This window comes from Montipora foliosa, chromosome 2 (genome assembly GCF_036669935.1).
Source record: "Montipora foliosa isolate CH-2021 chromosome 2, ASM3666993v2, whole genome shotgun sequence".
In the NCBI taxonomy this organism is placed as follows: Eukaryota; Metazoa; Cnidaria; class Anthozoa; order Scleractinia; family Acroporidae; genus Montipora; species Montipora foliosa.
Window position 1 is genome coordinate 58,702,185 of NC_090870.1, and position 16,961 is coordinate 58,719,145.

Genomic DNA, 16,961 nt, shown 5'->3' on the forward strand with positions numbered 1-16,961 from the left:
ATTCTCACTCACGGCATATGTGTTTTTCCATTCAAAATGGATCAGCCAGTATTTCGTACTGGCTCGTGACTACATCGTTGGATTTCCAGTTCTTCATTCTAAATATAAATTGGTATTTCTGGTAGCCTCGTAAAGTCAACAATATAGAGTTAGTTATGGGGGGCAACCATCACAATAAAAAATTAAAAAGTATTATGTCTAAGAGTTATAAAGAATTTAAGAAAAAAAAATTGAATAGAAAAGATAATATCTGAAAATGGTTAAAAAATAGCTAAAAAATACATAAAACTTATTGGCTGAACCTAACTCTATTTTTTGAGTTAATGACTCTGATCGTTTATTAAGGCCGTGGGGATGAAGAGTACACAACTGGGAGCACCAGAAAGCTTCCCTTGTGAGTAAACGCCTATCAATGTGATCTTCACTTTCATTAACAACTTTTTCGATCACAATGAATTCAAAGTCAGACATCCGGTATTCAACCCTATTGAAATGCACGGCTAATTCGCACGTGCTCTTGCTTGTAAGCATAGCCGATTTGAGATTCCGAAAACTGACCTTGAATTCATTGGATGTTCAACTCACATACTGAACCCTACATTTCTTGCACGTGGCTCTCGCCTCTGTCTGAGACAAGACCAGACACGCACCGTTCTTACGTTACGTTTATGCCTATAAAACCAACTGAAATGTCAATTGCTGGTACAAAAAAAAAACCAGCGTGTTAATTTTTTTTGGTAGGCTAGGTATCGAAGAGCCAGAACATTTTGAGCATGCGCTGACGGAATGTTTGAACAAGAGAGAAAAACGCAGTACCTCCAGACACCGGCGCTGGAGCGTTGTACCAAACGACTCATCCCGGGATTTCGGCCCGTGCGATCGCTTTTGGACGCAGTTGGCCCTTCGCTGCTTTCTACTACCGACCTTGCCTCCCGGTACGGTATTGAGGGAGAGATATGTCGGCCCCTAAACCATATGTGACGCCTACTCACAGCTCCAAACCGCCCTTGTCAATATAGCGTAAGAATTAGATGGCTTATATATTCAAGAGAAAAGTCATTTTATCTGTCATATGGTAAGCACTAGAGTCGCAGATTACAAAGTGTGCGCATGCGCCCTCCTAAAGATAACATACAAGTCATACAGTCATAAGCTTTTTCCGAATAACTACAGGAGCTAATATCTTCGACACATTACATTTAGAGCTAAAATACATAGCATATACAGATACCTACTAAATACATAATGTTTAAAGATAAATTCATTAAAGAGAAAAGCCGCTGTACAAAATGCGGCCCTGGATTCTCTCTTAAAACTAGTAAACTCATAGGTACGGATAAAATCAGGTAGCGTATTTCGCAACTTAGCTGATACGTAAGGAAAAGGAGAACTAAGACCATAACTGGTTGTTCCAGGTTTATTGAGGAACAGAATGTAATTTCCGCGAAGATCATGCATAAGAAGGGACGGGAGAGAAAACGTATTTTACTTATAAGCAGAAAACCCTTTTTAAAAAAAAAAAAGCAAAAAAAACAAAAAAAAAAACCCACATACTTTTATCAAGTAATACGAGAAAATTTTGAATGCGCTTATTGCATAGAGATGTCGAGTTTGACTTTCGTATTAAGAGGACAGGTAATCTGCAAATATAAATATCGTTATTTTCTTATTTACATCATTATACCGTTTCTTTGACACGAGAATTACAGCGAAATGAAAGCAGAACTTTGTCGCGAATTTTCTACGATAAGAACTTGTTCAGAAATCCAAAAGCTACGTGAACAGCACACACCAGGCCTACTCCTGAGTATCTGGCCTCAGCCATTCGATGAGGGCCAGTCTCATGCTTCTTAAGTTGCCTCGCTCATGCCCAAAAAGAATTCTGGGTAATTCTGCCATTCCATTGCAAGGGAAGACTCCCGATTCTCATTTCATAGTCGCCAGTCTGGGAAATCCGTTCCGTCTGTTACAGTTTCAAGACGTACTTGATGGTAAACTCCAAAATGACCAACCACTGGAAACTAGCTCTGAGAAGTGGACTTTCGTCCGTGATACCATTACAGAAGTTGCAAAAGAAGTCGTTGGAGCAAAAACTAGAACCCACGAAGATTGGTTTGACGAGAATGACGAGAAGATCAAGGATGCCCTCCATATTAAGAACAAGGCTTTCATCGAGTGGCAAAACGATCCATCCTTTGTCTCTAAGCGTGACAAATTTAAGACCCTACAGGCCAAAGTCCAGTCTGAACTTCGACAGATGCAGGACAAATGGTGGGAGGTCAAAGCAGCTCAAGTCCAGCTCTACGCGGACACCCACAACGCCAAGAAATTCTTCAGCTCACTGAAGACGGTCTTTGGCCCTTCCACCTCAGGCTGCTCTCCCCTACTGTCCTCAGATGGGTCAACCCTGATCAAAGACCAAGAGGGACTGAGTAAGCGCTGGCAAGAGCACTTCAGTAACCTGCTCAACAGACCCTCTTCAGTTGATGCAGATGCGCTGAATCAGATCCCCCAGCAGCCAATGCACGACTCGCTCGCAGATCCCCCAAAAATGAAAGAAATTGAGAAGGCGATCCACCAGACAAACTCAGGCAGAGCGTCAGGAAAGGATGGCATCCCTGCTGAGATCTATAAGGCAGCAGGCCCCAAAGCCCTTGAAGCCTTCCACGATGTACTTCTGAGTATCTGGGAGGAGGAGAAGATGCCAGACGATTTCAGGGATCCTCTGATTTTCTCACTGTACAAGAACAAGGGGAGCAAATCAGACTGTGGGAACTATAGGGGCATCTCTCTCCTCTCTATCGCAGGGAAAATCTTTGCAAGAGTCATCCTCAACAGACTCATCCAAGTCTCGGAGCAGAACCTCCCAGAGGCACAGTGTGGCTTCAGGCCCGGTAGAAGCACTGTCGACATGATATAATAATAATAATAATAATAATAATAATAATAATAATAATAATAATAATAATAATAATAATAATAATAATAATAATAATAATAATGGCTTTATTCAGCATTTCCACAAGGTGGCTCTTCATCTGCTAAAATATATCATCTAAAATAAAAATAAAGGTAAAAAAAAGTAAAAAAGTAATAAAAATACAATAATAAAAATAAATATATCTATTTACAGTGCATAATAGAAACGTTAAGCTAAAAAATTATCTTTGACCTTTTTCATTAAAAACTTAAAAGTCATCTTAGAAAACTGGTTAAAATCAAGTCAGTTCCTTACACATCCAGGTAAAATGTTAAAGCTTTTGGCAGCTTGGTCTTGATAAATATATGACACTAGTGGGATTTCAAGCTGCATAGCTGCACTGGACCTCAGCGTTCGATTGTGCATAAATTGCTTCAGTCGCAGGTAACCTGGCCATTCACGAGAATAAATCGACTTATGAACTAGCTTTAACAGCTGCCATTCGATATGTTCTTTAACTGGTAGCCAACTTAGCTTTATAATATCCTCCCTTTCAACAAATTTACCTACAACAAAACTCGCGCATGCCGTTTGAATTCTTTGTAGGCGTTTAACAAGGTAATGTGGTAAATTATGATAAACAACACAATTGTAGTACAACTTGGAAAGTACTAGGGCCTGAACTAACTGCTTGCGAATATGAAATGGAAGAAAGTTCCTCAATTTCTTTAAGATTCCAAGAGTGCGATAGCAAGAAGCTGAAGTTTGCTTGACATTTTCTTCCCATTTTAGGTTGTGATCAATATGGGTCCCTAAAAGTTTTGCCGAAGATACACGTTCTAAGGATATACTTCCAACTCTTAAATCAATGTCAATGTTATTAAGTTCATGATAGGAAGAAAGTTTAGTGGAAGATAATAACATGTACTTCGTTTTGCTGGGATTTAAAGCCAGATTTGCTTCATTAGCCCAACATTGCAGTTTATCCACATTACGTTGCACTGAAATAATGCAAGATGTTAGTTCAGCAGGCTTCGATGCTTGATATATGGTTGTGTCATCAGCATATTGATGGAAAGCACAATCGAGTTTCCCTTGGAGATCAGCAATATATATGTTGAAAATGAGAGGACCCATGATCGAACCTTGTGGGACTCCAAAGCTAATACTGACAGATTTTGAAATCCGGTCATCGATTTGAACAAACTGCTCTCTTCCACACAAGTAGTTGACTGTCCATTTAAGGTATGACTTTGAAAATCCGAGAACATTCATTTTCTCAAGCACAGACTTATACTTGACAGTGTCAAAAGCTTTCGAGAAGTCAGCTAAAACAAGCAGGGTGCATTCGCTCCGATTCATTGCTTTCAATATGTCATCACGTATGCCTAATAAAACAGATGTTGTAGAGTGGCCTTTCCTAAATCCAGAAATATTGTCCTCGAGGAGATGGTGATTTTCCAAAAACTCAACAACTTGGTTGTGAACAAGCCTCTCGTAGATTTTAGACAAAACGGGCAATATAGAGATTGGTCGAAAATCATTGTTATCTTGGGGACTATCCACTTTTGGGATTGGAGTTATACGAGCTTGTTTCCATTTATCTGGAAAGTCACACAATGTAATAAATGAGTTAATTATGTGAGTTAAAGGGCTCGCAATATATTCAGCAATAGGCTTTAAAAATTTTGTTGGAATTAGGTCAGGACCTGTGGATGTGTCTGATCGTAGGTGCTTTAGCTCACGTAGGACCTCATGGAATGTAACAAGCCTTAAGGTAAAGCTGTCATTTCCTGTCAGAGACTCTTCGGGTTGCAATGCATCCAAGAAGGCTATCAGGTCTTCTTTAGTGTCAGATGTTTGGACACCAGTAGTTCTCGTGGCTGTACTTGCAAAGTGTTCATTTAGAGCATCTACATTGCACCTCAAGGGTGTAGGATTTGGGTGCAGAATACGGTAGATAACCTGCCACACCTCTTTAGGCTTTTTGGATGAGAGAGCTTTATTGATGAAATTTTGGCGAGCCTCACGTATTTTCTTCTTCAGGAGGTTTCGCACATCACGAAACTTTTGCCAGATGTCTTGTGCTTTAGTTGCGTGTGCTTCGAACCGAAGCTTGTCCCTCAGTAGCTGAGTCTGCCGTATTTCATCTTTTTGTAACCATGGAGCCGGAGGACGAGTTAGCCTAGTACGCTTTAGCGGCGCATGTCGTTCTATACACTGCAATATAAGGCCACTAAAAACGTCAAGTTTTTCATTGGGATCCTCCAGAGCATAAACAACACTCAATGGGAGATTAGCACAGTCTTCCACGTAAGACTCCTCATTGAACTGACGCTCATTACGAATGTATTTAAACCTTGGAGCAAAGCGCGTAACACGTATATCTATGCAAGCGTAAGGAGCATCATGGTCACTGATGGTTGAGCAAGGCAGGACATTAATGAATTTTACACGTTGCGGACAATTGGAAATGATATGGTCGATGAGTGTTTCACTTTGACGTGTCGTTCTAGTAGGTTTGTCCACATGTTGCGTTAAGTTAAAAATATACAAGAGATCAAGGAACTGTCTAGCCATAGGTGTGGGTTTTAACAGATCAATGTTAAAGTCACCCAGGAGAACCAACAGACCATTCCAGGAGGTTGTGAGTTCACTTAACATGTTCTCCATTTCCAAAAACCATTGTTGAGTGTCGAGGATTCGTGTTGATCTGTAAATGGTTCCCAATAATAAAGAACTGTTCTTATTTTTACCACCAATCTCAATCCAAAGGTGCTCCAGATTGGGGTGCTTATTTGTCGCAATGAGACAACTACAGGAGAAACCTATTGAACAAAACACGCCCTTGTACTCTGTTTTCATCGACCTGGCGAAGGCGTTTGACTCTGTCAATAGAGAAGCCCTTTGGGTAGTCCTAGAGCGCATTGGATGTCCGCCGAAGTTCATTTCCATGATCAGACTCTTCCACGATGGCATGACTGGACAGGTCCTCTCCAGCGGTAACGTGACTAAAGCCTTTGCAATTAGCAACGGCGTGAAGCAGGGCTATTTTCTAGCCTCGGTCCTCTTCAACGTCTTCTTCACCTGCATGCTGTCTCACGCTGTCCGTGACCTGGAGAAGGGGGTGTATATCCGCTACCGTCTAGATGGATCCCTCTTTGACCTACGTCGCCTCACAGCCAAGACAAAGAGCCTACAAACCCTCCTTCAAGTAGTCCTCTTCGTCGACGACTGCGCCCTGGTGGCCCACACCGAAACAGACCTGCAGCGGATGATGGACCGCTTTTCAGATGCATCCAAGCTCTTCGGCCTGACAGTCAGTCTCGGCAAGACCAAGGTGCTCCACCAACCTGCGCCAAACACCCACCCCCCGGCGCTCACCATTATCATAGATGACACAACGTTTACTAATGTCGAACATTTCAAGTACCTTGGAAGCACCATTTCTTGTGACGGCTCCCTGGACAAAGAGTTAGGTACAAGAATCAGCAAGGCAAGCCAGGCACTGGGCAGACTACGCAATAGAGTATTGAACCAGCATAACATCACGCTGTCAACAAAGCTGAAGGTCTAAAATGCCGTGGTTCTTCCCTCCCATCTCTACGGCTGCGAAACATGGACACTGTATCGCAGGCATGTGAAGAAGTTGGAATATTTCCACATGCGAGCTCTCCGATCCATACTCGGTATCTGCTGGCAGGACCGAATTACCAACTTAGAGGTACTGGACCGTGCCAACTCTACCAGCATCGAGTCCATGCTCCTCGAGGCCCAACTCCGATGGGTGGGGCATGTCATCCGCATGGAGGAGTTCCGGATTCCCAGGCGCCTGATGTATGGAGAGCTCCAGCTTGGCAAGCGAAACCAAGGCCGCCCCAAGCTGAGATACAAAGATACTGTGAAAGCAAACCTCCAGTGGTGCCACATCAAGCCCAGGGAATTGGAAGAGCGTGCAATGGACAGACCAGTATGGAGAGCCTAAATACACAAAGCTGCTTCCAACTTTGAGGAAGCTCGTAGCCAGAAACTCACTGCTGCCAGAGAACGACGCCACAAAGCACCATCAGCAGTGATCACAACAACGGATTTCCAGTGCCCCCACCGTTCAAGACTCTGCGCCTCTAGGCTAGGACTGCAGAGCCACCTCCGTGTGCATAGAGGAGCAGCAAAGCGCAAAAGTCATCATTGGATCCGATGGACAACCACCAGTTTTTTTCATAAGTGTCACAAGAGAGAAAAACGCAGTACCTCCAGACACCGGCGCTGGAGCGTCGTACCAAACGAGTCATCCCGGGATTTCGGCCCGTGCGATCGCTTTTGGACGCAGTTGGCCCTTCGCTGCTTTCTGCTACCGACCTTGCTTCCCGGTACGGCATTGAGGGAGAGATATGTCGGCCCCTAAACCATATGTGACAAATCCCACGCCTACTCACAGCTCCAAACCGCCCTTGTCAATATAGCGTAAGAATTAGATGGCTTATATATTCAAGAGAAAAGTCATTTTATCTGTCATATGGTAAGCACTAGAGTCGCAGATTACAAAATGTGCGCATGCGCCCTCCTAAAGGTAACATACATACAGTGATAAGCTTTTTCCGAACAACTACAGGAGCTAATATCTTCGACACATTACATTTACAGCTAAAATACATAGCATATACCTACTAAATACATAATGTTTAAAGATAAATTAATTAAAAAGAAAAGCCGCTATACAAAATGCGGCCCTGGATTCTCTCTTAAAACCAATAAACTCATAGGTACGGATAAAATCAGGTTGGTTAGCTTGTTGGTTAGGTTGCTTAGCTCCCCCAAAGCTTGTGAGCGGCAACCTTGACGCAATCTTGGACTTAAATTGACCTTAAAGGATATAGTATCCAATGGTCTTCTTAGAATACGGAGACGGCCGTTGAAAAGGGCCAGAAAAGCGAAATAAACCCGACGTAGTAGCCACTACGGCAAAACAACCCGACTCACATAGTCAGATTTCACGTTGCGATTTGCTTGAAGTCCCTATTGTGACGTGTTATGATTGCCCTATTGTTCTGACACAATGAGTTTTTGTCTAATAACAATAGGGCAACCGTAACACGTCACAATTATTCAAGATGGAGGCTCCCGCGAAATTCGAAAACAAAAATAGGCGATTTTGAAACTTATTTATTTCGGATACAAACACTTTCTTTTAAAATACTTTAGACTGACTTGACTGTAACGGTTATTTGGAGGCAGTGTGGGCCCAGCGGTTAGGGCGCTTGCTTTAAGATCCGGATGCCCCGGGTTCAAGACCAGCTCTGTCCCTGGTAGTGCCTGGTTCAACTTCCCAGCAGCACTTGTAAAATAGCCAACTGGTTTGCCTCCGGCCAGTTGGGATTCTTAACAATTGTTGTTGTCGTTGTTCTGTTCTGTTGTTTCGTTATCATTGGCCCTGAAAAGCCCCTATGGGGAGCAGTCAATTAAGTATTATTGTATTGTATTGTATTTCCTGTGATTTAAAGTTATTTTTTGGTTGAAGTGGAGGTTCCCTTTAAACCTAGCTTGATTCTCAATTTTCTCTGTCTCCTAGACCTAATAATTCCGGACTGGAATAACAAATATCCGCGGGCAAAAACTAGGTTGCTTGTTTTTTCGTTGAAAAAATAACTATTATAAAAGTGAGAGGTAACTTGAAAACACAAAAGAATTTCATAATGTATTAATTTAAATTTCCCGATTTTTTTTTTATTTTTTAAATTTTATATATTTGATTTTTTCCGTTATGGTGTTGACCGCATATCCTTCCTTTTCTTTTCCCGAGTCTTCTCTAGCTTCCTGTCTTCGCACCTTCATCCGTCTTTACTGGTCTTATCTTGTACATGGTCTTGCGTTAAAAATTAATATATAAACAAACAGATAAATTTCTGATTTACTTTAAATGCTTTGTTGTTGAACATATGTCTTTCAATAATACATACATTTCAGCAAGTAGACAGATTTTCTCTGAAATTGAAATTTGCTGGGTAAAACAGCTTGAACATGACCAAAACGTGCTCTTTCAGTGGAACTCGCGAACTCGACCACGTGAGTAAACTCTTTTTGTTTGTTTGGTTTTTTTTACGCTGGATGCTCGTGGCAGACCACGTTATAAATTCGGTCTTTCGTTTTTTCCACAAATCGACATGTTTTTTATTTTTAATTTTTTAATTTGTTAAATGTTTGAAATGCTTTGTATTGTCCTTATCTGCTAATGGCAGCCGAAAACAACAAAACAATGAAAGCACTATGTCATAGCTCTAAAGTATTTACTCAGCGATTCGATTGGGTCCGAAGAACAATCACTTTCAAGGTCACGTCATAACATCATGATAAAGGTGAAATCGGAAATAGGCCATTTCCGAGTTCATGTCTGCCTGCTCTTCAAAGCGAGTCTAAGTGCGAAGTTTTTGTGATGATAATTGGTTCTACTTTACATATGAAAGAAAACTAATTATCATAAGAAAAACTTCGCACTTAGAATCGCTTTAAAGAGAAGGCAGACATGAACTCGGAAATGGCCTATTAGTGAAGAGACTTTTACCGAGGTTAGAAAAAAAAGAAGACAATATAGTATCTTTACAAATGTTACTGTTTTCATTTTACCATACTAATTTTATTGGTGGAAAAACCTTGTCCAAAGAAAACTAAATTTGTATTTACACATGATAATTAAAAAATAAGAGCAATAGCACAAAGCAATGTTTGTTTAATTTTCTCCGTTATTTAATAAATCATTTTCCAATCTACAAAATTATACAATGAAAACAAATCTCGAATCAACAATTCATTATTTCTTCTCTCGCTCCACTGCTTAATCAAAAGTTTTAATGAATAAACAGTTAGCATTAAAAGGTATCATCTTGCTTGTGGTGAATGCACTTTACATAAAAATACTTGGCGCGCCTCGCTCTTTAATCGGAAATGCACCTCTTTGTTCGTTTCAAACTTGCAACATTGAATTGATTATTGAAATCTCTCAACAGAAATTCATTTTAAATATCTTATTTTGACGGTTGCAAGTTTGAAACAAATAAGGAGACTCGTTAGATTATTTTCCATTAAAGAGTGGAAAACTCGACAGTAGTCGCAAATAGAAATAACATCTCACTGCAGTGAGTCGTCAAAACTAATCTTTCCATCAAATAGTGCATCCCACGTAAACGCTAACATGCGTCTTGTTTCTTACAAACACTAGAAGCAAATAAATAAACATAGTATGAAAAATGCCTCACTTCCCCCTGTATCATGTTGCATGTACCCGGCGTTGTCGTTTGAAGTGATTTGAGTGAAATTTTACCCGATTGGTGACTCTCTTTATTATACAACAACAATCACGACAACAGTGAGCTTTATTTGCATTACTATAACAATACAGCTGCCCTACGAGCAGCCGGTTTCTCCTACGCTTCCCGAGGGAGAAACCACTGCGAGCAACCGTTAGATTCTTTGAGTGAGCAGCCGTCCAGCGTCAAGGACGAATAATTTAAATTTGAACCGGTAAAACGAGTTAGTAAACTTGTTTTGGCGCTTGCGCATGCGTTCAGCAACGTAACTGCTGCGTTTGGGCGAGTCTGCTGTGTAGTGATTTACTGCGAAATACGATGACGTGATGTCAAATACATCACGTGGAGTGTGACGTTCTTCGCAATTGCTCGATGGAAAATCAAACGGTTGCTCGCAGTGGTTTCTCTCTCGGGAAGTGCTCGCACGTTACAATTTAATACAGCATTCCAAAAGCCTCGAAAGCATGATAATTACAGTAATTTAGTTAACAGGGCACAACAGAGAAGAGAAAAGATTGGACCATGACGGAACCAACGTTTTTAATAATCACTCATCAGTGGCGTGCGGTAGTTATGTGTCTGTCTGTATATCTGCAGAAAAGTGCTAGTGTTCCCGCATTTAGCATCATTGATGCTGATTGCGTCTATAAAATTTCAGGAAAACCCTGATATGAACTACACTGAAAGATGGTAAATCAGTTGAGCCATCACAGCTACCAACTGGTATCACGTTTTTCCCGCCAAAATGACGCTGGTTTGCGCACGCTCTCTGTTGTTCTATGAGAAAACCTCGTAATCGTAGTCGTTCTCGTACTAGAATCTAAAGCTCTCTTTTACGTGAAACAGCCAAATTTCAGGTTTTATGGAGGACGTCGGCACTTCGAGATAAATTTTCATTTTCTCTCCTGAATTAAGCGTGACTCGTTTCAGTTTCATTCTTGAGGAAATGCCGCCACCATTGTCATATTAATAAGCGTGGAATAGTCGCGAAGTAACTTACAATGACAGGAACTTATATTTTGAGATGACGTTCTCGTTGCCGTTCCAGTGCTTGTTGCTAAAGCTCCCTATTACGGCAAATACACAACAACTGAGAGTAACAGGCTTAGGTTTTCTTCTGTATCGGACTTGGTTTTTGCGAGCGTCGGAGCTTGTTTTTCGAAATTTAGAGAATTTCCGGCTGAAATTGGAGTTTGTCTGGTATAAGGAAATATCGACAAAATTTGAAACAAAAAGAAATTGGAAAAGAAGAGACACCCCAGCCCCAGCCGCGCGTTTTTGGCTACCACCATTTTGCGTTCCATTCCATTTTTGATCCAAGAGTCCCGAAGAATTTAGCTGAATGGAGAGCGCAAACCGTTTTTGCAGAAAACCTGTGCTGTTATTACTTTTGCGTACTTGCTTATATTCATTCACTTACAGTGTGTTTATTGTTTCCTTTGTTTTAGCCACTCAAACAGAATAAAAAGATAGAAGACATCGCAATGCAGTGTCTTGATTGTTTGATTTGAGGACTTAGAACTTCCACTTAAAAATAATTGAGCGTGTGGACGAGGCCGTAAAAAGAAAAACAGCAGAGACTTCAATTCAATGTGGTTTCCTGTTTAGTTAATGGCGTAATCATAATCATAAACATAAACATAAGCTTCTTATGTTCTAGTGGGGACGGCCGCTCTAAAAACGTAAAGCTTTTCCTCGAAGCTGGCCGCCATCTTGAAAATGAACCGACCCGAAAGTATTGGTCCTAGACTTTAATTGGCCAAAACACAATGACCTCGTTGCGTCATTATGTTTCTCATTATGTCGTTATGATTTTCGCGTTCCCACTGCAAAGAAAAGCGACATAGTCAAAGTCAAAGCCATAATCATATTCAAAAGAAAATGGTCGATCATTTTCTTATGATTATGATTATGTTGATCATAAGTGATCATCAGTGAAACAAAGAAAGTATGCAACTATTACAACGGTTCTCGGGATTGGTTCAGAAAACAATGGACACAAATAACGATACAAAAGAAAGAATGGACCCTAACTCTAAAACAATAGAGCTGCGTCCTTAAGGGATCCAATGAAATTAGAGATTGTAATGAGCTGCGTCCTATTGTTTTGTGTAGCTGCATCAAAAAACAGTCTACCCGATTTTTTTTTAAAATAGGTAGATTCAATGTAGGCTTCCTGCAAACATTTCAGCGGATCGTATCTGTGTCTGGGGATTCGATTATATCTTGATACAGATCTAATTTTTCAGAAAGCCGATCAGCAGACTGATAAACCCAGGAGCCTGTAATTTAGGGAAAATCATTTGCGTCCAAGTCTTGAAAGGGCAGAAATGAAAGCAAGCTACTTGAATTATCAGGGATTAAGACATGGTAAAAATGTGCGTGCAAAATAACGTTACAACTGGATTAAGTATTAGAGTAGCAAACATCTGGAGCCTAATTATCTTTAAGCTAGCTTCTCATGTAATGCCTTTCCAAAAACTGCGGAGAGCACTAGCGGCGAGTACGCTGAAATCAACTTCAAGAAGACAACAAGAGGTTTAAGCACACTTGACAAGAATAAAATTGACACAGCCAACAGTCAATTGGCGTTTTAAGTGAAACAGTTCTAGTGTATGTGGCATTTGACTTTATTTTTGTACAAATAATTACATAAGTGCATATCTAGCATCTTATTTGTGTTTCTTGGCCTGTTCTAAAGCTGTCTTATTTGCCTCTGCTCCAAATAAGGATTTGAAGATTACCCTAAAATGGAACAACACAGTTAGTAAACTCTCAGGGCCTCCAAAAAGATCCAAAAATTAGGATTTTTCATGGCAGCCAAGCATGTTGCCTTGTTTTTAAAACGGACAACTTAAACGGCTACCACAATCAAACAATATTTCTTTTTTCTTCAAATTTTGAAGTGTCTTTGATCAACACCGGACTGGCAAATTTTTAAGCTTCAATTTTGAGTGGAAGACAGGTTTCCCTTGGTATTTTTTTAAATTCTTATTTTAATCCATTGACAATTGAGAGTGAGACTTAACAGATTTCACTCTCAAGCGAAGCTACGATCCTCGCAGTTATGGACGCAATTTTAGCAATTGTGTAGACAAGCCTGAAAAATTCAGGACTTCAACGGGGTTTGAACCTGTGACCTCGCGATACAGGTGCAACGCTCTAACCAACTGAGCCTATGAAGCCACTGAAGTTGGGAGCTGGTCATTTGTGGGTTCTAATTTTCCCGTTTATGGACGCAACTGAATGACCAGCTCCCAACGTCAGTGGCTTCATAGCTCAGTTGGTTAGAGCGTCGCACCGGTATCGCGAGGTCACGGGTTCCCCGTTGAAGTCCTGAATTTTTCAGGCTTCTCTACGCAGTTGCTAAAATTGCGTCCATAACTGCGAGGATCATAGCTTTACTTGACTTCATATTGGCATTTCAGTATATGATTCATTTCTATCATTTCGTTCATAGATTCTACTCTAACACCAGACGATTTCACTCGTCAACTGGAGGTGTCCAAGGGCGTTTGAGATGTCAAAGGCTTGTAAGCAGTCAAAAACTCCATGAAGATACAAGGATAGTGAGTGGTGATTGGCGCATTACGGTTTGTAAGCTGAGACGAAAAAGTTGTGTGTAGTCAAGGTTTTCTGTTAAGTCAATCATTTGTCAGGTGCAGGTACCTCGCAGAGGATGGCAACAGTTTAACGTAGTTTGTTCTTAGGTTTGTATATCAGCTTTCAAGTGTAAGGCGCTGAGGAGAGTCTCAGCCGTTAGTGTGTTATGTTCTTGAATGGTGTTCAGCAATATTGCTATTGAGATCACCATTCTTAGTCGCTCGTTAATGTGTTCTGCCAGTCACGTGTTCAGGTTCCTGCTGGGTTCACAATGTAAGCGACATGGCAATTGCAGCATTTGGTCTTGTATACTGCTCCGTCTGTCCTTGGGGTCCCCTTTGTCTTTTACATTCAGTAGTAAGCGTCATAAAGTCATTATCGGTTTCTGGGCAAACACCAATCACCACTCAAAACCTATCACAATGCAGACCAGAGCACTTGACTACATTTGCTTGAATTTCAAACCATCACTTGACTCTGAAGATGACTTCCGTTCAGGTTGTCAAAACGTCAGTCACAGCCAACAGTCCTTCTAAGGACTTCTTTCAACAGGCAATCAAATTCCATAGCAGTATGTAACACCTGGGTTCAAACCATCTGCTATTGAATGTACTCTTACTAAATGCTCAAACACAGTGCTACTGTATGCCCACCTATTTTCAATGCTCAATATATCTATTAAACAAATTTTCCATGGGAGTTGATTCTTATGACAATATTGAAGTTTGGGTAATACTGCCTTGCTGTAGGAAGAGAATGGATATGTACATTTTTTTGTACAGTGTATGTACATGTATCCCTACAGACAAAACGTTAGCCTTTGCAAGTGTCAAAAATTAATCCTTTTAGTTGAGAATATGTCCCAATTTGACCCTTCATATTGGTGAGGAAAAAGTGTCAACTTAGCTGACCTTTCTTTGTCCAATTTCTTTTCAAGGCTTGTGTCTTCTCCTCCGCACACAACACCTTTGATACCTCTGAGTACTGAGGTGTCGGCATGAAGAAATTCTGACAACCATTCAGAACAGCCTGTCACAATATCCTACGTTGAAAAAAAAAAGAGAAGAAAAATCTTTAAAGTGATGAATATGATATCAGAACAACAAGGTGTTTACTACTTTTTCAGTGCCACAATGAAATTCAATGTCTTAGTTCGGAGAAATAGGTTTTGAGACTTAAAGTAATCTAAATTAGTTGACTGTGATGGGAACCAAACCTTGCCGTGTGATAGCTCTCCGTCAACCAGTCCTATCTGACATGCATAAGGCAGATCCACCTTCTCTCCTGTCCCTAAAAGCTTCAATGCTGTCTGTTTTCCCACTTGTCTAACAAGCCTGGCTCCACCACCCCACCCTGGGGTCAAACCCATTTTGACTTGAACAAAACGGATTTCTTCATCTCTGGACATCAGTCTAAAATCACAGGCCAAGGCAAGCTATACAGAAAAGAGGGTAAAAGACTTTACATTTGAAGTACTACTTAAAAATATGAAACAAAGCAGCCAAGGTAATGGCAAAAATGTGGTTGAAAAGTATGCAAAAGAAGGCACTGCTGGTAAAGCCTTATCCACTGGAAGGATTTTCTGAATCAAGTGAAATCTTCTAAATTTGCTATGGCTCAGTTTCTTTGCTAGTTTAATTGTCATCAAACTATTGTTCCTGAGTGTGGGGATAATTCTCTTTTTAAGAAGCTGAGGGCTATACTGTACATTGAATGAACTGGCAAAATCTAAATCTATCATTTGGCGACGTTTCCTTGGCACTTGTTATGATAAGACTAAAATAATAATAATGATAATAGAACAAGTTTCAATTGAGTGTTGTAAAACCAAAACCAAAGTAATTACTTTGGCCAATCAAAAAGGGTGGAGACAATCCAGTTAGTTAATTAAAACGCAAACTAACTACACAAAGCCAACACAAAGCGTGACAAAATGTGCATGCACAAGCCACAATTGGTTTTGGTTTCACTTCTGATTTGGTTGAAGAAGTGGCGCGAGAACTTTGAACCAATCACTGAGTGAAGTAATGCAAAACCAAAGCAATTTGCTAATTACTTTCAACACTCAATTGCAAACCGCTCTAATAATAATAACAATAATAATAATAATAATAAAGAAAAAAATTATTATTATTATTATTATTATTATTATTATTATTATTAGTGTTTTCAGATTTGGTTGAGGAATATAAAACAGATTCCTTAAAAAGCAAAGGTAACAAAGCCACTTTAGACATTCTTATGCCTCCTTTATTCAGTGTGGCATATTCATTCCAGGATATCTCAGGTTTGTGAGCAAGAAGGGATTGACCTTTGCAAGCCACTGAAAAAAAGCCCTACAGTAACATGCCATCAAAATTAATATTACAGGAAACAGTATTACAGTGGTTGATGAGTCATTTCAGGTGAATGACTGCAGGGTCTTCATCAGTTATACTGTCCTGGATGTCTGGAAAATGAAGACCCTTTCAGTAATTTGCCTGAAATGACTTGTCAGCCACTGCAAACGACAGGAATGTTCATCATCATCATATCTTCATTTAACCACGGGATCACATTCATTACACATACAATAGTCTTCCTGTGAGCCCTGAAGAACAGTCATTAAAATAGAGACTACTAGTCGCAAATAGAGCTAAGAAATCTATTAAAATAAAAGAAACTACACTAACTGTTGTGTTTGGCTAGTCTCTGTTCATCTTGACGCCTTTGTTTTTGGACCAGCACGGGTGTGTGGAAAACGAAGACAATGATAAAAAAATATATAATATAATATAATAATAGCTTTCATTTAGAGAGCAAGATGTAATAACCTACCACAGTTGACGGTGAGTCTGCAAAGACCCCAGGCCAGATTGGTGGAGGGCAAGTGTACTTATCACTACGCCAACCCTGCTCCCGAGAAGTGTACGGCAAGGGTCATTCCTAGATGGTCAGCCGTCCAGAAGTAACCCTGCCCAACAGGGCTTAACATTGATCACCATTTGGGAATCAATGTCAACCCTGTGACCCAACCGTATGCACCATAGCGTACAACCCTACCGTAATTCAAGAGAAAGCTTATCGATCATTTTAAATAACTTGAATAATGTGTTTTGTTATTGATTTCGATGTTTGTAACTATGTTATTTTTTCTG

At 40.4% G+C, this 16,961-nt stretch overlaps 1 protein-coding gene across 1 annotated transcript in view; it reads right to left on the reverse strand.

The window, feature by feature from the left end:
* Positions 1–12,837: 12,837 nt before the first annotated feature.
* LOC137993694 (ethylmalonyl-CoA decarboxylase-like) overlaps positions 12,838–16,961 on the reverse strand; it is a 4,907-nt gene continuing 783 nt past the window's right edge. The window contains exons 2-4 of the mRNA XM_068839668.1: positions 15,041–15,259; positions 14,736–14,866; positions 12,838–12,966 (exon numbers count right to left, since the gene is read on the reverse strand). Coding sequence (XP_068695769.1) covers positions 12,894–12,966; positions 14,736–14,866; positions 15,041–15,259 — 423 coding nt within the window. The 3' untranslated portion in view covers positions 12,838–12,893. The remainder of the gene's footprint in view (positions 12,967–14,735; positions 14,867–15,040; positions 15,260–16,961) is intronic.